Source organism: Corylus avellana, chromosome 6, assembly GCF_965113065.1.
Source record: "Corylus avellana chromosome 6, dhCorAvel1.hap1.2, whole genome shotgun sequence".
NCBI lineage: Eukaryota > Viridiplantae > Streptophyta > Magnoliopsida > Fagales > Betulaceae > Corylus > Corylus avellana.
Window position 1 is genome coordinate 4,369,900 of NC_142495.1, and position 20,622 is coordinate 4,390,521.

General features: G+C 35.7%; 2 protein-coding genes across 5 annotated transcripts; both read right to left on the bottom strand.

Annotated features, from left to right (window-relative positions):
- Positions 1-81: 81 nt before the first annotated feature.
- On the bottom strand, positions 82-6,875 carry UBC6 (ubiquitin-conjugating enzyme 6). The gene is made up of 6 exons (XM_059600528.2): positions 6,686-6,875; positions 6,493-6,572; positions 5,822-5,936; positions 5,655-5,707; positions 5,412-5,540; positions 82-378 (listed from the first exon to the last, which is right to left on the bottom strand). Exons 1-6 carry the CDS (start codon positions 6,727-6,729, stop codon positions 248-250), a joined length of 552 nt encoding a protein of 183 aa, XP_059456511.1. The 5' UTR covers positions 6,730-6,875; the 3' UTR covers positions 82-247.
- A 5,790-nt stretch (positions 6,876-12,665) lies between these two features.
- LOC132187427 (ARID/BRIGHT AND ELM2 DNA-binding domain-containing protein) lies at positions 12,666-19,413 on the bottom strand. Of its 4 annotated transcripts, XM_059601735.2 has the most exons (4): positions 19,222-19,413; positions 18,972-19,130; positions 17,657-18,790; positions 12,666-14,115 (listed from the first exon to the last, which is right to left on the bottom strand). In XM_059601735.2, exons 3-4 carry the CDS (start codon positions 18,770-18,772, stop codon positions 13,234-13,236), a joined length of 1,998 nt encoding a protein of 665 aa, XP_059457718.1. In that variant the 5' UTR covers positions 18,773-18,790; positions 18,972-19,130; positions 19,222-19,413; the 3' UTR covers positions 12,666-13,233. The 4 variants fall into 4 exon arrangements, with proteins under 4 accessions (XP_059457718.1, XP_059457720.1, XP_059457719.1 ...); XM_059601737.2 differs by lacking the exon at positions 18,972-19,130 and having other exon boundaries at positions 17,657-18,765; XM_059601736.2 differs by having other exon boundaries at positions 17,657-18,765; positions 18,972-19,413.
- Positions 19,414-20,622: the final 1,209 nt, after the last annotated feature.

A 20,622-nucleotide genomic window follows, 5' to 3' on the forward strand; every position in this document is an offset into this window, starting at 1 on the left:
GTATATCCTACACAATCAAGAACCATGCCCTTCTGGAAATCCCAATAACAAAGACGCAAACAAAAAAATTACAACACGAAATCGATCGAATTCAAATATTTATTTACAACGAGCGGATAGTAAGTGGTTGTAAGCTTTTACCCGACCAAATAAACAAGTCTATTCTTTGTAGTTGGGGGTTGAATTAACAAAAGCTAAAACACCATGTACAGATAAAGATACAGTTCAAAGGACATGCAATGAACAGCTATGGATCTGCTTTGCCTGCCACTTGCTCATCGCTGGAATCAGATTCATCTTCACTTAGCTCCTCATCACTAGATTTGTCTTCTGGGGGAGCCCCAATGTCTTCTGCCTTCGCATACTTCTCACAGTATTCTGAAGGCCAAGGGTCACAGAATGCAAGCAACATCAAGTTATATCCCCCCACAAAGTTCAAACATTTGAAATCTATAGACCTAGCCATCTACAGAATTTCAGAACCAAGTCTATAAGAAAAAGTGAGATCTGCAAGCAACATTTAAGAAGTTATACCCTTGATTTTTCGTTTTTAACAAGGCCCTGCTGATCTAAAGGTTGATTCTCACTGCCACGCTATCCCGATTGTATGGCAGTTATATAACAATCTACTAAATAGCATTACTCGAATGAAAATATAAAAACAAAATCTCTATAACTAATGCAATAAGTTTATCATACGTGTTAATAGGTTGTTTTACCTAACATTCCGGATTTGAACAAAGAAGGGGGTAGGCATTAGCAAGGCTCTGGGTTGGACAGAGACATGGGACATTCTTGTTGCAAATTTCCTACCATACTGCTTTAGCCTTTAGTACATATAATGCTAAAAGTAGAAATAAAAGGCGAGACTGCCATAAAGACAGGTTTTATTTTTATTGTATAGCTAAAGTGAGCCACCTCATTTCTTTCCTAAACCTCAATCACAATTCTTATTTTTGAATGCCTTAATTAAATCTGGCAATATATAGAGTCAAAGTCAATAACTAGTTAAAATTTGAACTGAACCCTAGCTCAAGCCAAATCTCAACCACAAATTTATGTTGACGAAACGTGAGTTGGACTTTGGCATTAGAAGCCAATCCCGGACCCAATGGAGTTGGCCCGCATGGAACTAATTCGTTAACAATGCACCCGAATTGAAAGGATCTTCTCAACCAGGATTGCTGATCTACCTAGGCCATATCAAGCTAACTCCACCACTGATGTTTTTTTTTTAATGAAGTAAATGAAATTCATTAAACCTAGTACCAAAGGAACACAACCCTAGTACCACTACTAATGCATTTCATAGATTAAACCTTGAAAATACCATTCTTGTCTCAAAAAGCAAGATAAAATGATCAAAAGGAAACAAAGACACGTTATGTTCAGTAAGTCATTTTCAATATATCAAAGGAACTTACTAGTATTCAAATACAAACTGCATTTTGGACGTTCAGAATAAAATTTTAAAACATTATGCTACTTTTCAAACGCAAAATTCTGTCATTCTAACACAACATTTTACTATCACAACACCAATACATTGCCAAGCATATCACCACTTCTACCAGATCAAAAATTACCTTTACATCACTGCCTTCACCATCATTAACACCAAAAGCAGCTGCACATATACCACTACCACCATCACAACAACTGCTATTACCACTAGTACCACCTTTTTTCCGATAAATACTAGTACCACCTTTTCCACACCATCATTGTAACAATGCCACCTTCCATTCATGCTTTCATAATTTTAGTATAAGTAGTCTTTTGCAAAGTAATTTACCAAACATGCTTTTCATTTTTGCTCTTGTAATTACTTTTGACTAAGTAGGAAAAAAATTGATACTGCTTACCTCATAGCAAAAATAGAAGCATATATGATAAATATTCACACAGAAGTAATACTTTTACTAAGTGGGAAAAGCATGGATAACTGGCTATGATTGGTGGGTGGCATCAACGTTGTCAATTGCGGGTGTTGTGGGAGCTGAGTGGAATGGCAATAAAGATGCTGAGGAAAGGGTGGTTCCAATATGGTTGTAATGAAAGAATCACGAACCCCTCGATTTCCTAGGATATTCTACCGAGTATATTTCTTCAAACCTCAATCATTGTTTTTAAATTAAATTGTTCAGATTTTGCCATATCTTCTTCTTCTTCTCTCGCTTTTTATTTTTTTTATTTTTTATTTTTTTTAGAGCTAATCATAATATTATTAAAAAGCTAAAAGTTACTCAGGTATACATGGAGTATCAAAAGAAACACCTAACTGTGAGGAGAAAAAAGAACAAGAAAATTATAAAAACTAAGCACCTAGGGAGCCATAAATGCAGCTGTCCAAGTATAAAGAATAAAAAAGAAAAAGGACTCGAGCGCCGCCAACTTCCTCTCACAGTCTTCAAAACTTATATCATTTCTTTCCCTCCAAAGATGCCACAAGAGGCAAGAACACTCCGAATGCTACAACTAGTGCACCAAGAAGCAAACAAGTTAGCAACAATATTAGGCATTGCCCAAGATAGCCCAGGTGCAAGCAACCTTACAATCAGGGAACCTTAGTCCGCCAAATACTCTTCCAAGGGAAATGAGTGTCATCATTACAAGTAAGGACATTGTAGAAGGAGCTAACAATGAACAACCCTTTTCTTGAGGGTGACCACCAAAGTTTGTCTTTCACCATCCCATCTCACTCTAATCGAGTACAACAAATTGAAGAACAAGGCAAAGACATCCACCTCTCAATCATTAGCTGCTCTAAAAAAACTTACATTCCACTAATGGAGTTGCTAGAAAACTCCAAGTAAGCCGCTACTGAAGTGTCCTTTGCACAAGTATACCATATAAATTTGGAAAGGCTTCCTTTAGGGCCTTGTCCCCACACTACTACAGTCTACAGATCATGCCAGATTCTAACATTGGTGTTATCTCCCACCTCAAACCTAACCTAGTATGACTTGAAAACATCCCCCAATATCTCCTGATATTCTTCCAAACCCGTACCCCTACTCCATACGAACCAAGAGGCTCATTAGAATCCACCCACCCCCTAACTGCAAAATTTAAAAGTACACCTCACCTCTCTCTCATGCACATAGTGCCAAAGCCATTTTTTTCCAAAAGAGCATGTTTGAACTTCAACAAGTTCCGAACCGCCAACCTTCCCTTAGAGATTGGCGAGCTAACCTTGGACCAGCTTACCAAGTAAAATTTAAACTCTTCACCAAGCCCACCCCATAAGAAATCATGATGAATCTTCTCTATGCGGTTTGCAACACCCGCAAGGAGAGGGAAGAGGGACAAGAAATATGTAGGCAAATTGGAAAGTGTGCTCTTTACAAGGGTAACCCTACCACCCTTAGACAAGTACATCATTTTCCAACTAGCCAATTGACATTCTATCTTTTCAATGACTCCATTCCAATAGACTTGGCCTTAAAGGAGGACCCAACAAAATACCAAGATATTTCAAAGCAAAGAAAGAAACCCCGCAACCCAAAATGCCAGCCAACCCATTCACATTCTCAACATTACCCACAGGGACCATTTCTAACTAGGCCAGGTTAATCTTCAAGCCAAAGCCAGCTTCAAAGCATTTTGTGACTTGGCCATTTCGGATTGTGCCATATCAGCATTTATTACCATATTTCCTTTTAACAACTCTGCTAAAATGCATAAAAATATGGCAATTACCAAGGTGATAAAAAATACTGAGTTGCTAAAAAGTAAATATGGTAATAAATGCTTATATAGAAAAATTTGAACCATTTAATTTCAAAACAGTGGTTGAGATTTGAAGAGAATACCCTAATAATTCTAGGGGATCTTGATCCGTAACGAAGAAGTGATAGTGGCACTCCACAAAACCATGGTGGAGGAGGTGGTGCATACAGTGATGATGCAGGCAACAGTGTTGGCAATTGTGTCAATAACGAAAAAGTAGGCAGCACTAAAGCAGCAACAATGTTAGTGTTTATAGCAGTGCCAATGTTGGTGATGGTTGTGTTTTATCGAAAGAACTAGAGTTAACAATTTTTATCTTCATATATATATATATATATATATATATATTGGATTTTTAAAGTAATAAAAGTATTATCCACATACTATTCAAATGAAGCTATGTTTTTTTGCAAACACAAATAAGGGATTCATGTTTCCACCGGAGATGCAAGGTGCCATACAAGGTAACTCCCAAAAATCTAGACATGATGACACATGTTGATACGAATGTCTTTGCTTTTCTTCATTCTCTCTCTCTCTCTCTTTTTTAAGTAAATGTCTTTATCAATTTAAGATGTTAGATGTATACATTAATCTATGGCTGAGCCCTGCTACCTATGGCGTTCCTCAGCTTAGATAGCTATCAGGATAACCAAAAACTGCCCCTCAAAACACTCACACGAGACCCCCACCAGCTGATGGATTTCTGTTGCTAAATGCACCACCCAATCTGAGCACTCAAAACTTGAACCGCCCGAATTCCCCACCACAGCAAGGGGATAAGAGCTTAGAGGGGTGCATATATAAAATACATGAAGGTGAATTCTTTTTACAACCATTGTGTCTTCAAGTGTCTAACACCCATTTTTAGACATGACGAGCAAACAAATCACACCTTAAACATCTGGTAGATTATCTTTTAGGATGAATAAACGTCTAATAGATGTGTTCTTTGCTTCATAGCGTTTTCTTATAGCTAACATTAGAAATGATATAGGTTAATAGTTTTACAATCACAAACAAAAGACCGGCCATTTTACTCACATATGAAACTCCATTGGTTTTAGGAACTTTTTGCTTCTAAAAAACAACATGAGATAGATAATTTTTTTTTTTTTTTTTGATAAGTAATGTTTATATATCAAACGGGCAGAGGGGCACAACCCTAATAAAGTAATTTTTTTTGATACAGATAATTCAACTGCAATCATTTGACTTGAAGGTTCATTATCACTATCCAGCACTTAGCCGCATCGATTTTTTTATGAATGGCTTGATCCAAGCTAGCACTTAAAGATAATTTAGGTTTATTAGTTAAAGCTAATATCTTTCACATCTGAGACAGAACTGTGACTTGTGCTCGCACATACTTGCATGTGTGTTAATAAGATCAATTATACCATTGCCCAGTTATATTCTACAAGCAACATTTGTACTATGCTCTTCAAAAACATAATGATTGAAAAGCCATGCCTCAAAGTATTGTGACTCTATCTCTAATACCATGAAAGTCATGAAGCCAAATACTTTATAAGAAAAAAAATCAGTCTATAAAGGAAAGTAAAAATAAGTGGTGGATATTGGAGAAACATAAAGCAAGTTTGCAATTCTGGACCAGGAATATTAATATTACAAGGAAGGCATAACCGGAAAACTATAATTTTGAAAAGGATCAATACCTTTAACTCTTTGTTCATAAGCAGCTCGGTCACGCATCATCAAAGCTGCAGCCTCTCCATTCAAAGGGTCTGATGGATTGGGATACAGCAGAAGTTGTGGTAGGAATACTTCAAACACATTTACAAGATCTGCAAAACGTAGATGTCAATGTATAGGACAAGTAGCTTGCAACCACCAAAACTAGAAAAAAAAAAAAGAAAAAAAAAATGTTTTCAATGAAAAGGCCTAATTGATTTTATTACCAAACATGGGGCTCCAAGTCTGGTTAATAACATCTAAACAAACTGAACCTGACCTGAAAGTAAAATCAGCCAAGATGGTCAGACTTGCACATAGTTCCTCTTCAAATTGACGAATAAGGTAAACTACCCAATAGAGAAAATTACAGATTTTTAACTTTTAGACTCACATCTCATCAACATTTGGGTGATAGATCTTATTAACAAAGCCTATGGAGGGAGATTTATACGGGTAAGCATCTGGTAGCTCAACTCTTATCCTCCACACTCCTCCGAGATAAGGACCTGCCAGAATCCATCATATGAATGGAGGAAAATATCTCCTTTGCTCAAAACTGTAAAGGGCCAATTTTCAGTCTAGTTTTAAAACTTCTGAAGCCATTGCGAATGATAAGCAAACAGAAAATCTACCGGTGTTATAACAAGAAGACTCTTGGTAAGCTTTACAGGGTTAAAATGGTTAAAGATATTTCAACCAAAAAGGCCACAGTATACGCAATATAGAAAATTAGAAATCAAATCATACATCGCTAATTTGCTTTCTGAAACCAAAAAAAGCACACGAGTACCCAAAACCCGAAAATTGCATAATTTAAGGAATCAAAGAACTAAAAAGCAATTTCAAAATTTACAGTTGGGAAAATTGGTAATTAGCATCTTTGTGTCATCACCCAAATTTGAATCAGGAGTTTATAACATCTGCATATGGTCGACATAGCTAAAATAAGAAAGATGAAGCAAAAATAGCAAAGACCCATTATAGCAACCGTCTTAGAAAGCTCAAAATTAATGCAGAAGCACCAAAAATGAGAAAACACAAAGATGGGTGTTAAAGATTTACTGTCACGGGGTCCATGGAAATCTACATAGAACTCTTGCATGCCATCATTGATCATCTCTACCTTGTAGTCACTCATCATCCTAGTAAAAACCAAAAACAAAAAATAAAAAACAAGTCAAAATTGACAACAAAAAAAGTTCACCGACCAAAAAAATTCAAGATAACGTTTGAGATTATAGATTAGAGGATTAACAGTTTCATCAAGTCCATCTCTCGACGTTTGCTTGGGGAAGACATGATTTTTCTTTGTAATTCCTGCAATTTTTTCTCCAGTGGTTTTTGAGAGAGAGAGAGAGAAAAGAGTTTCTTGTACAACTGATAGAAGCTAAAGATGGCTCAGACATCAATGAGTGAAACTTAATAGGAGATCAGATAATAATGGAGAGGAAAAGTTTCCAATCAGGACCCAGATTATTTCAATATTATCAAATTGCATGGCTTGCACTTTCAAGATTCCACCCTTGCAGTCCGTTGAATCAACCACGTTAAAAAAAACATTAAAAAAAAAAAAAATTACGTAGCAATGTGAGATGGTGATAACAATAAAAATATAATTTTTAGTATTTTCAAAAATAGTATTTTAAAATTTTTGATTTGCTTGTTAATATTTTTATTTTAAGAATAGAAAACAAAACCGAAAGTCTTAACAAAATCATAAAACAATCAAATGCTACTTTTAAAGCAGTTGAATTGGTTCAAATTGGAAATTAGTAGTGTCATATCAAAGATAAAGTCTATTTTTGCTTGTTTTAAATGATGTGGCTTCTAAAATTGTTATTGGCTTCATGATTGATTATTATTGATTTCTTTTTTTTGACATGTCCGCACAAGAGGGGAGAGAGAGATTCGAACTAGTGATATCCGCTTCATTAGGCGTGTTTTCAGCCGATTATTATTGAATTTTGATCAAATAGTAATTTTAAAAACTACCTCGTTTTTAGAGTAACACAAAATAATATAGGAGTGACTTCTAGAATTACTCGGTTTTAAGCTTTTAAACAAAGGGAATAAACAAATTTTGATAATAATAATAATAATGGTGTACCAATATTACCTCCTTTCAACTTTAAAAAGTTTTTAATCTTTCCATTTAAAATTAAATACCCTTTTAATTCGTCGATGAATCTGAAGCCTATTAATATGAGTCGCTTTGAGTCCTACTCATGTCTCAATGGAACTAAATTATGTTATGGCTCCGTTGGACTTAAATGATCGCATGCGGTTCTCACCGTCTATGTCCTCTTTTTGTGCGGCTCCCAACGGGCAGATGCTATTATTATCATGTTCAAGTAAAATAGACAAATAAGCTTCCGGATATGCCTTTTTTATCCAAAAAAAAAAAAAAAAAACAAAATGGAAATATAACAAAATCATATCAAATAAAATATTACCAAACAACATAAACATAAAACGCTTCTAAAAACAGAATTTTAAAAGATAATAATAATAAGAAGAAGAAGAAGAAGAAGATCCGGTGTAACTTTATGGGGCAGTAAAGATATTTTGGGCAAGTTGATATTTGAAGGATACCTTTCAAAAGCGTGTGGGGTTGCAAATATAAAGGCATAGCTTGATGAGTCGGTGAAGCACATTTGCAGTATTTATTGAGGCTTCTTTTCTTTAATTTTCGGCTGAAATTAATAAACTTGTCTATAAAGCTAAAATAATTCCCGAAAGAGATCCTCAACCACTAGACACAAAAGTTGGCTTTTTACATGGCTTCTGAATAAGCCCATTTTCAGGTATAATCCTTGGCATATTATTCGCACCTAACCATGTTCATGGTACCCCAATTTCCATAATAATAAAAAAAATTAACAAATACTTGCCACGTCCATAATTAGAAAGAATGAGGTTTAAAAACTTGGTTCGAATTGAAGAATAGAAGAGCTTGTTTGCAATCTCGATTGTACACCTTTCAAATATCAATACGCAAGGCAAAATGTTTTGATTATAAGCATGTGTTAATTGAGAGCATGAAAACTTTAAAATAGGCTTGCTTGCATTCAATTCGAACGTTAAAAAGAAAGTTACTGTAGTTTTAAGTTTTAACCACAACACTAAAGCCGGATCCATATTAAATCACCACTTGCTTATTTAACATATATAATATCGTAATCAAAGTTTTCAGTTTTGAATTCGAACATTGACTTTACTATTTTTTTTCTTTTTTTTTTAAATTAAGTTTTGGAAAAATTAGAAATTAAATGGACTTTTTAGTAACTTTGGTTCAAATCCAATTATGAAATATGTGTTGCTACCTAACTAAAGAATTGGAATAATTATTTCATTTCAACCTCTTCTATTCCTAGCAATACCTATTTATTTTCCTAATGGAATGTCTATTTCACAAACCAAATAAAGCCTAAATGTTGTCTTATTTCACACGTGTGTTAAAGTATTAATTAAATATCTCAAATTTATTTTTTCCTTTTAGTGTTTAAACTTTTGAAATTTTCAACAAGCGATTAGGCTAGGCTTTGACAAAAAAAAAAAAAAAAAAAGGTTATACTCACATGGGTCAAGCTTCAAACTCACGCCTAAGTTTAACCCCTGGAGAGTGATAGAGAGCCAAATAAATGAACAAAAAAAAAAATTTCAAAATAACATGGCAGACCGTGAGTGGTAGACAGGGAAGAGAAAATTGCTTTTTTTTTTTTTTTTTTTTTTTTTAAATTTAAAAACTCTTGCCATGCCAGTTTGAAAATTTTTCTAGGTTCATTTGTCTGCCGCCCTAGCGCTTCTCTTAACCCCTTCCCACCCCTAATATTCGAAAACATGGAAGCAAATTTCAAGGTAGATCCCCAAGTAAACAACTTAAAGTGCACTCAACTAGTTTGGTTGCTTCTTCAGAATATGGTTTAAGAACTTTAAACTTGACTCAAGATTTATATATTCTTTCTCAAATTGTTACGCTTCAAATATGCCTTCATCCTCCCATGTAAGATTGGTTTTTGTTTTTAATCAATTCGAGCCCCAAAACAATCAGCAATTAGTAGAACAACAAAAAAAAATTATCGGGAATGAGTCAAATAAATGACTCGGTCCATTGACTAAAACCGCCACAAGGGATAGTTTGAAGAGAGGCAATATTCCTGAAACAGAACTACCTGTACAGAAAGAGATGGCTTGCTAGGCGGTCAAAGTTGCTAGAACTATAAGGCTTCATTTGATCAAAAGAGAATGTGGGTTTGAAACCAAAACTGAAAGGGATATATAATTGCCTTGGTTTGTGCACTTCAAAAGGAACTCAACCATTTAAGCAAAGAATATTAATAGCAGATTCTTTTGACCAAAAGAGTCCAGCAAAAATTTCTCACCTCATATTCATTGAATTAGTACCATATATCATATACTTAGGCTAAACACAAGGCTCCTGCCTTTTTCCTATTGGCCAAAAAATACAATTGTCTTAGTCTCTTAGGTCACATGACAAACAGTCAAACATGCACCTTAATTTTCCAAACCAAAGGGCCGTAAATATGAAGCAAGTTGGTTACAACGATGTAAGATAATGTGGTTTTTATTTAAATATGAGGTCTTGTCGAGAAACCTGTGGCACTAGATAATGGGGAAAATTACCATATGGTTTAGAATATTTTTAGATTACCCTATAGGAGGCATGTGACTTTGGATAGTCAAAAGTTATAACTTTGCACTAGATGCAAATTCCAATTAGGAAATGATTAGATATATAAAATATTTTATGCATGAAAAATGTGCCATGAATTGCATTTATTATTATTATTGTTTTACCACGTTACATAAAAGTTATGATGTGTATGACCAGGGACGGACTTACAAAGTTTGTTTTACATATGTATGATTATAGTTATATGAAATGTTTACGTAATCACACATTAACACCAGCTTACTTGCTTACTCAGCTATAAACTCATCATTCCACATAAGCTTTGAGGGATGTGGAAATGATATATAATATTACTCATAATTCTATTCAACATTCATCTAACAATGTTGACATAATACACCCAACTAACCTTTGATTTAATCCTTGTTAAATAAATAAAATAAAAAATTAATGGTTGGTTGGGAGTATCACGTCAGCATTGTTAGATGAATGTTTAATAAAATTATAGAATTTAGCATTTAAAAAAAAAAAAAAATAGCTTTACCCTTGTTGGAGAAACTTCAAGAGGGAATTTTGGCAAGGCACGGCCGCACGGCCACATCTTTTATGATGCCTACTTCCCAAATAGGGGCCCAAAGGACATACTCTATATATGCATGATGATATTGTAATTATTATATTAAAATATAATTTCATCCACTAAATTTAAAATGTTCAGCTTTAATTATCACTGAAAGGAAGATAATGATATCTTTTAAATTGTATTTGAAACCTTTTTAATTGTAAGAACAAAAATCTTAATTGATCAAATTTTAGGAACAAAATTTATATAGCCACACAAATGAGAAGGAAAAAGCAGAATTTAGAACTTTTTAAGCCAAATGTTTATGAGACAGGTTTTGATTGGATGCCTAGAAAATAAAAAAGATTTGGTTTAGGTGCCGTAAAAATAAGTACATGAGATAAACTCCAGGGCACAAGGATAAACTGCTTAGCCCGTCAAGGGTGAAAGTTCCTAGATTATCTGATAACTAGTTCTGGCAGATGGAGTTAGTTACCCATAGGAATTTAATTAACGGTAAAAATTATTGTACAGTATGCGTTTGTGACGTGCAATTAATCTGAGTAAAGTTCTCCTACGTTATAAAAATAATAATAATAATAAATAAGTACATGTAATTTTTCAAGGGTCCATATTTAATTCTTTTATCTCTTTCTCATGAAAAAATTAAAATTAAATATGAAGAGTTGAAAAAACTACAAAGGTTTCTTGCAGCACTTGAGCCAAATCCACAAAAAAGACAGATTTGATGGGAGAAATGCGAGGCTCCTATACCTACTTTCTCCCCCACCCTAATTTGTTGCTTGCAAAGCACCTATAAGATAAGATAAATATACTTTCTTCTTTTTATTTTCAAAAGGACAAAACGAGGAGGGATGGAAAGGAATCCAATGATCAAAAGGAAAAAAATAAAATTAAAAAAGTTAAGAAAATTGTTGTCTAATACCCCATTTGAATGGGCATATTATTTGTTATTAAACTATCTCAATTGTACAAAAAATTGGATTGCTTAAGAGATGAGGCTATAGACCCACCTACCTCGGACAAACTAAGATGGAAGGTCTACTTGTCCGGAAGAGTTGAATCTCACAACTCTCTCTTTTAAGCTGTTCGAATTTCACAAATTTCTCTCTAAATTTCTGAAAAAATTGAATATCTTAATAACAAAAATTCCAATCCATCCAAAGTGAGCAGAAGCAACACTAAGCAAAGCAAATGATAGGAACAAAACTAGTTGCCGCTTAGAATAATATAGTAGATAACATATGTGATATGATAATAAAATTAGATGCGTTGGATGATTCAAATATGTAAAGCAAATTGGACATATGCTTGTCATTGTGCACTATCTAGGTCAGAGGATATTTAAAATATTATGCCAATTGCCAGAAGATAGCTATTTCTTGAATATATTAATGTGGGCTTTCCTTCAAAGGAGCCATCACAAAAAGTGTAACATATGACAGGAAAGTTTGCAGCATAATCTGAGTAAAAAACATTGCTATCAATTTTTGACATAAATCTAACAAAATTAGCAAGCTAAGGTTGAGAAATCTAACCTGTTTAATTAAATGAATCGGGTTAAAATTGACATATATTTATGTCTCGACATGACCTAAACTTGGCATGTGATATTTAGGGATGACAAATTTTTATACGACTCGCTAATCCAACACGAACTCAACACAAAATTAGTGAGTTATAGTTGAAGAGTCCGACTCATTTAACTAAATAAGTCAGATTATAATTAATCTATATAGTCTAATACCCTATCTCGGATATAATGAAATTGATGTGGAGAAGTATTGAGCCTTTGAATCAGTTATTAGTAACATAGTAAGTTCTGAGCCGTGTCACCAAAACCATTAGATGCTGTGAAATGTAATCTTAACCATGAAATGGTTCACATTTCAATATAATTTAATCTTAATCATGAAATGATTCACGTTCCATATTGAAACGAATATGAGAAAACTCAATTAGAGGTGAGTAGGAGCATTAAAAAACTAAGAATTTGAATCAAACCAACGTGAATTTGTGCATGTATATACAAGTAGGTCATTAACTAACAATATAATTGAGAAACCAAAATGGATTTGCACGGGAAAAACCAATTACCAGAGCATGTAAGAAACCTGATAGATGAGAGAATACAATTTAAATTCCAGTACAACTTGTTTCTAATCCGTTTCCCTATATTCCTAAGGCTTCTATTTTAAGTCAGCTTTGCTGTCAAAAACGTGGTGGAAAAAAGGTCTAGAAGTGTGAAAAGTACCTGTAATTTTTGTAGGTAATCATGAAGAATAGACAAAAAAGGGCTCTCAAAAACCAAAACCACACGAACCAAAAAGCACTTCAACAGCACCAAAGCTGTCTTGAGCCTCTACAGTGGGCAACATCAACCACCATATATGACATTAACGTTTCCTTCAAAAATTTCTCCATAATGACAATCTTTAAAGCCTTCATACACTTCTCAAAGGTTGTATTGATTCTTCATTGGTACACCAGAAAAAAAGGCCGTCTATATTTGATAAACTCCACTGTAGAACCAAAACTGGCAGACTTTTACCTTCACACTAAGATGCTATCTAAAATTTGTATGTGGCTTCTTCGGGGAATAGAAGATGGAGCTTGGTGATTTGTCTGCTTCATGCCCAATACCATTGGTCACTAATCCAGATCCTGATTCATCATCGTCACTGTCAATGTTATTTGGAGTCAATCTATTCTGGCATCCTCTGCGCTGCAGAAGAAAGACATTGAAGTAGTAGCTCACCAAATCTGCACTGCTCTTTGTAGGAGAGAACTTGAAAATTTGATCCCAGAAACACTTCTGAAGAGATTGAGGATTTGACAACAATATAGCTTTAAATTTCTTTTCTTCTTCCTCTGTCCAAGAAACCCTAACTTCCTCGCCCATCTTATCGAATTTCCATTGATAGAAAGCTCGGCCTAATTCCAGCTTCACTCTCAACCTTTTCTCAGCAATGTGAAACCTGGCACATTCAATAGAACCACGCACTTCGCAGCCACATGAATCTTGTCTTCCCTTACCAATGGGATCCCTTTCAATGAGAGATCTACGCTCTACATTTTCCAATGGCCAAACCCGGGTCCCCAACCACTTAGGGTCACTTTCAGAAGCCACACCAGTCCATTCTGGCACTTCAGCTTCAAAACGTGGCCCCCATGGAATGCGGCTTGGTGGGTATTTGTCAAGTACTGAATCTGCTGTAGATGAATCAGCGGTTCCAAGCAACTGATTGATGGCTTCATCTTTCATCCCTCCTGCAAAAGGAATTTTATCCAAGTCACCTTGAGTGGCTGAGGATGACTCTGAACAAGCTCCTGCCTGAGACATCATTTTCTCATCAAGAAGATTCTTGCCACATCTTAATCTCTCTCTAAGATTGTAACTTGAGCCAAGTTGATCATCATACATGCATGGATGCATCTTCTGAGTTTTCTAAAATAGAAAGAATTTTCTGATATTAAATAATAGTTTAAAAAAAAAAAGAAAAAAAAGAGAGAGAGAGAATACCACTACATTATGATTTTTTCATGTTAGTCAAAAGGCTCAAATGGTGTGCCCAGGAATATAAATACACTTTTCACATGCCAAAATATGATTGCAATTAACACTCAATTAAGAAAATTATGAGGATCTATTTCAGCAACATAGTTAACCTACATGCACTTGTTTACTCAAATCACATCAGATAATTAACCAGTACAGCTTGTGTCTAGATATACAAGCAATTTATAATTAAAATATATACATATCCCCTTGAACTATGACAATGCAAACTAGCTCCAATTCATCTGCATCATATACCAGATTCAATCTAGCATCACATATCCAATGAATTTTAGATTCTTAATGTAACACTACAGTCCCACATTGGGAAAATGATTAGCTCACATAGAGTGAGTGAAATATAAAGGAGCTTTATAATGAATTTTAGAAAACTCAAAAAACTTGACTAGTCCTTTTGGAGTAATAGCACATATGTGGCTAGTATTTTCCTTATATTATTACAAATGGTATCAGAGCAACCTATTAATGACATGTGGTATTGGAGCACTTCATGACATGATCCAAACGAGGACATCAAAGATTTAAGGAGGGAAACTGTAATACCCCAATTCCACATTGGGAAGATAATTAGCCCAAATAGAGTTGATAAATTATAAAGGAGTTCATGGATGCTAAGTCTAACACTGGTTCTTTACAAGTGAGACTGAGCTTTATAAGCAATTTTAGAGAACTCCAATTGCAACTTGACTAGTACTTTTGGAGTGATTACACAGATATGGGGAGCTCTTTCCCTAGCTCGTTACACTTATTTCTAGCATAATCAAAGAAAAATTAATAAAGCTCCTGATTAGTTAAAAATTAATTATTTCATTAACTATTGATAAACTAGAAAGTAGAGAGAAATATGGGCTAAACCAACCATTACACAAATAAGAAGGCGAAACAAAAAGGAAACATATTGGTATAGCTAAAGCCTAAAGATGACCAATGACGTGAAACTACAAATTATATCCTCAAAAAAGGCCTAATAAAGTTACAACTGATCCTCAAATAAATGTGTATCACTTGCTACAAAATAAAAATTCCAGCTATTACTATGAATCTGAGAAACATGAACTATGCTAAAGTAGAGAGGGAGAGGGGGTATAAGTATTATATACGATAATATAAAGGACCATGCAATTCAATAATGGTAAGACCAATGGTACAGATGGGCTGGTGTTCAAAGACTGATAAATGCTATGCAAGGGAGTGATCATTTCAGTAATGTAGCAGTACTATTTCTGAAAAGTAATATATAAAATGCAATGCCAAACAGTGCATGAGTTCAATATACAATAAAAATTCTCAAAACAGTCAATTATCAAAGACCACATATTAGGTGACCAGACACAGCAAGTCTAATAAACATTCTCTCTCTCTCTCTCTCTCTCTCAATGCAAGATGAAATTGAGCAGTTCCAAATTATTTAACTTCAATAGAACTTATAAAAAATGGAATGTTTAAAAAAGAAAACAAAATAAGTGAATCACATAGAAGAGACATAGTATTTATATGATTCAACACAAAGGCATACGTCCACGGACCAAGACAATTATAAGGAAATTCCAATAAATAAATAAAATACAATGGTGGTAAAAGACGCCTCAAACCCCTAGCACTAAATGCACCTAAAACCTCACTTGCGTGGATATCTTTTAATCCCAAAAGCTATCAAACTACACCCTGAAAAGGAGAACTATCTTAGACCGAAGCCCTAGTTGACCCTAAAACCTCACACCTGTGGAATATCTTTTAACCCCAAAAGCTATCAAACTACTCCTTAAAAGGGAGAACTATTTTAGACCAAAGCCCTACTTGACCCAAATCCCCTATTTTAACTAAAGCCTCTATTTGGGCTGAAACTCCCAATTGGATTTAAGTTCCCAAAGCCCCCACTTAGCCTGAAACTCCACCTGGACTAAAGCCAATTCTCCAAATGGACAAAAGTCCACAATTGGATTGAAATCCCCAATTTAGGCCGAAGCCACCAAGCCCTAAGTACTAATATCTATACATAGAGCTTCAACTACAATTCATCACTTACTCCTTTCTGGAATTACCATCCTTTCTTCCTAATATATAGGAAGAAGTCACCTCTTTATGACTATACTATCCGTGTGAGATTTATTGAAATTTAAGACAATTTTCAATATATCTTCATATTGACGCGCATTCTAACAAATCTTCAATGTTGATCATGATAGCCTTGAATTTCGCAGCTAGATAAAAAAAAATTCCTCAAGACACCTCCTGCAAAAAACCCTATACAGCCTTTAAGTGCAATCACAAACTGCAAACGCCTATTTCAAGTTTGTTGTGAAAACAGAAGCTCTGATACCAGTTTATTGTGAGAAATTAACATTGTAGATGACAAACAAGTAGAAAACAGAAAACATAATGGAGTGCAATAGACTACGCCCATGGATGAAGACAATCAAGGAGAAATTTCACTGACCAAAAATGGAGTGCAATGGTGCATACTCAAACCTTAAACCTCCCCAATACACCAAAGGCTCACTCATGCAAGCATTTTTCAGCCTTAAAAGCTCCAGACTACTCTGCAAATAGACCAACTCCCCAAATAGGCAGAAACCCCCATTTGGCCCAAAACCCTCAATTGGCCAAAAGCCCCAAATGCACCAAAGTCCCCAAACAGGTTGAAGTCCCATTTGGATCGAAGTTTCTATTTAGATAAAAACCCCAAATGAACTGAAGTCCCAAATTGGACTTAAGTACCAAAATGGGTTGAAGCCCCTCTTCAACAGAAGCCTCTGCTTAGGTTGGAGCTACCAAAGCTTTAGTACTAATACTTATATGCAGGACTTGAATTATAATTCATTAATATCTCCTTACCAACATGAGGTTCACTGGAATTTGAGACAATTTACAAAATGGTAAAATGTGAGCCACTGGACAATTTTACTTCTGCTAAAACCAAACAAGAAAAACAATATAACTTTTACATAAAGATGATATAGAAATATGATATGTTTTTTTCTGAGTAAACCAAGAAATAATTGTACACCCAGTAATGCAAATACAATGGTCCTAAACTGAACAGAACGAAGTGACTTGTGTAACACACCCTTACATAATAGCAGCAAGGGTTAACGGCAACAAAGCCTAATAATACGAAAAATCTAACCCGTCAAATAATTTGGCTGCAAAGTTAGAAGGCCAAATGCGTTGTATATACACTGATCCAATAAGATGAGTGATGGAGACCTTGGCTGGGTTGGTGATACCAGTGACAAACAAAGTCTGATATGCATGATAAAGCATCTTGAATTCACTACAATTAATGGAAAAAATACAAGACTGACATAAATGACATGTAAATGCCTCACAATATGTGCATAGCAGCATATATGCACATGATAGGGGTGCACACACACTAATATTATCAAGGGTGTTCTAGCATATATACCTGCCATTGCTCGGCACTTGAATCAACTTGTCTCTTTAGAAAGATGGCCTCCCGAGCCAACAGAACCTGCTTCCACATCTCCCCCTTCCCATAAGACTTCCACTTAGACCATTCCGGCAAAGAACCAACTGCAGGATCGCAAGGATTCACAGCCACCCCAGTAACCCAGTTCTGCATTCCACAAAGAGACTCCCGCTTCCTCTTACCATAAAAACGATCCTCAATATCGGCTGGATCCAAAATCACTACATCTTCGTCATCACAATTCTTGCCACCATCCAACTCCACCGCTGCACTCTTTACCTCATCATATTCATGCAATTTTCCACCATTTGAGCCCTCACTTGAATCCAAACACGCCTTTTTCTCATCACAAACAACACCATTCACATCCCCATCCAACGCCGTCATCTCTCCTTCATTTTCATTGCACAATTTTATAGTATCATAAATTTTGTCTACTGAATCCACACCCGATAATCCCTCGTCACCAAAACTCTTTTGGCCCCCATCCGACTCCACCTCCTCAGTCGCTAGTTCCAAATGCGGGTACTCCTCGTCCTTCATCTTCTGATCAGGAACCTTTGCTAAAAGAGCTTTAAGCTCAGCCTGCAACTCCATTAAACACCCAACAAAATCAACACCGCTGTTACTCAAACCGCATTCAGAGCCCTCATTCTCAACAACCCTCTTCAACCATCTCTCTAAGATATTCAAATACTTGACGTAAACCAATTTCACCGGCGAAGCGAGATTCGAACTCAGCAACCCGGACTCCTTGGCCACAGAATTCCACAACCCGTTCTCCGAAACGGCGTGGTACCCACCTTTCTGTCTCACAACCAAGAAAAGCTTAAGCAAATCCAATCGTTGCCCATCTCCAAGCATTGGAGGTAGAGGCCGAAAAGGCTCTTGAGCGCAGATCTCCTCGCCGAAACCCAGAAGAAACTCTTCGGACTCGAATCGGAGCTTATCGAGCACTCCTTCGCCTTCGACGAGAGCTTCCGAGGCCTTATCGGACCCTTTCGAAGCCGGTTCCGGCTTGAGCTTCTTGTGTGGAGATTTCGCGCAATCTAAAGCAGACCCATCATCAGCGAGCATCGGCCACCCTGCCATTGATTTCGAATTCAAACCCTAAAAACCAAATCACTCTCTTTTCAATCTTTATTGTCTTTAAACAAGAAACTCACACAATAACCAAAAAAAAAAAAAGTTATGTACAAAAAAAAAACCACATAAAATGGAAAGAAAAAAAAAAAGAGTTTGGATATGAAAGACACAGAAATGATAGACGATGAACAGCGAAGGAATGTACCGATTATCCATCTGGGTCATGCTTGGAATTCAAGATTTTGGCGGGAAAAGATTGATTGTAGCGCTTTGAAGCTACTAGCTAGTTTGGAGCCCGCGCTTTCTCTCTCTTTCTTAATGGCAGATATTTGAGCGTGTGGACATTTCGGACAGAGGGGGAGGACTAAAATTCAAGTTTTGAACAGATGCAGACCCTCGTCTTCAAAATCCCAAAAGAAAAAGAGTCAATTGGGGAGTAAAAGAGAAAAACGTACCAGTAATGTTTTTTTCCAGAGTGGCTGTGGGGTTCCCACTTCCCCAGTTCAGTGACTCTTCACTCTCGGCCTTCCTTCCTTTGCCTACACAAATCTCTTTTCTTTTGTATTATTATTCCTAGCCCCCTTCCCCTTTGGTTTGTTTTTAAGTGCCTCTCTAGGGCCTTGGGGAGTTTTCACTAAAATACCAACAAAAAGGAAAGGATATTAGGGTTCCCCAAAAAGGGCCGAAGCAACCTATTTATAGAGGCATTTTCATGTTGCCTTGGTTAATAATTAACTATGGTGGTTGAGTTTAGGGCTATTAGGGTGAAGGGCTTTTGTGGAAAGTAAAAATATATATATTTGAAAGGCTTAGTTGTCCCTGTCTCAATGGAATAAAAAAATATATGTATGGGTTCAAATCTTGTGACCCCACTAATTATCTCAAGAGATATTATCATAAACTCTATAGGTTTTTAGGCATTAATAGAAATGCATTTGGTAGGATAAAACTTGTTCCATATCACTTTTGTTTTCTCTTTTAAATTTTTTAAAAAAAAAAATTAAAAATTAACAAATAGTGATATGAAATAATGCAAGCCAACTGTGGACCCACTAGCCCTCGGACATAGGGAAGTCAAACAACCCACAAGAACGATCAAATGTCCCCTCGATATGGATCTTATGGAGGGTTTGCTGAGGGACGATATTTCGGCCGATAGTCCTCTCAAGAGTCATATGAACCGACGAACCACTCACCAACAATAGCCTAAACATGATAAGAAAGCAATAATAGGAAAAAGCATCCTCTCATATACAGCTTTGCCTATTTAGGGCCTTTAGGCCTAACGCTCTAGATACAAAGATATTTATGGGAATCTGTTGCCTTCCATGTATAGATCCCCTACATCTGCCGTTTACCATATCAAGCCTACTTGCCTTACTAGTGGAAGTCCTATAAGGAGGGTTACAAACCATAGTTTGAGGGACGCACCCATTTCCCCCTTATTTCCTTTATAACCTCTTAACTTTTCAAAGATTATCCTATTTATTAAGCATCGGAGTGTCCACCGCCAACATAACCCAACGAATCACCCATGTTTGTTTTTACTTGTCTGTGCAGATATTCTTAGCCAGATTATCGGGTGCAGTTAGCTCTATCAACAATTTGGCTTCTTCATTGGAAACCGTCAAACCATTCACTAGCACCAATGACTTTGGACTTTAGTTATAATAACTATTAATTATATTGTGAATCATTGTATTATCCATGAAATAAACTATGGTCTCAAACTTGAATCTATAATGTTGTGTGGTGCACTACCATTTGAAAAAAGAAGTCAAGAGTCTTGGGTATGAGCACACTAATATACATGCTTGAGCCTATGGCCCACTTTACTTTTAGTGTTTCATGCTTTG

Coding starts and splice junctions, on each gene's coding strand:
- UBC6 (XM_059600528.2), bottom strand. CDS start 6,729: ATGTCTTCCCCAAGCAAACGTCGAGAGATGGACTTGATGAAACT. Junction 6,573..6,685: donor GAGATGGACTTGATGAAACT/GTTAATCCTCTA, acceptor GGTTTTTACTAG/GATGATGAGTGACTACAAGG. Junction 379..5,411: donor TTATGAACAAAGAGTTAAAG/GTATTGATCCTT, acceptor CTTGGCCTTCAG/AATACTGTGAGAAGTATGCG.
- LOC132187427 (XM_059601735.2), bottom strand. CDS start 18,772: ATGGCAGGGTGGCCGATGCTCGCTGATGATGGGTCTGCTTTAGATTGC. Junction 14,116..17,656: donor CAAGTGCCGAGCAATGGCAG/GTATATATGCTA, acceptor TTTCTATTTTAG/AAAACTCAGAAGATGCATCC.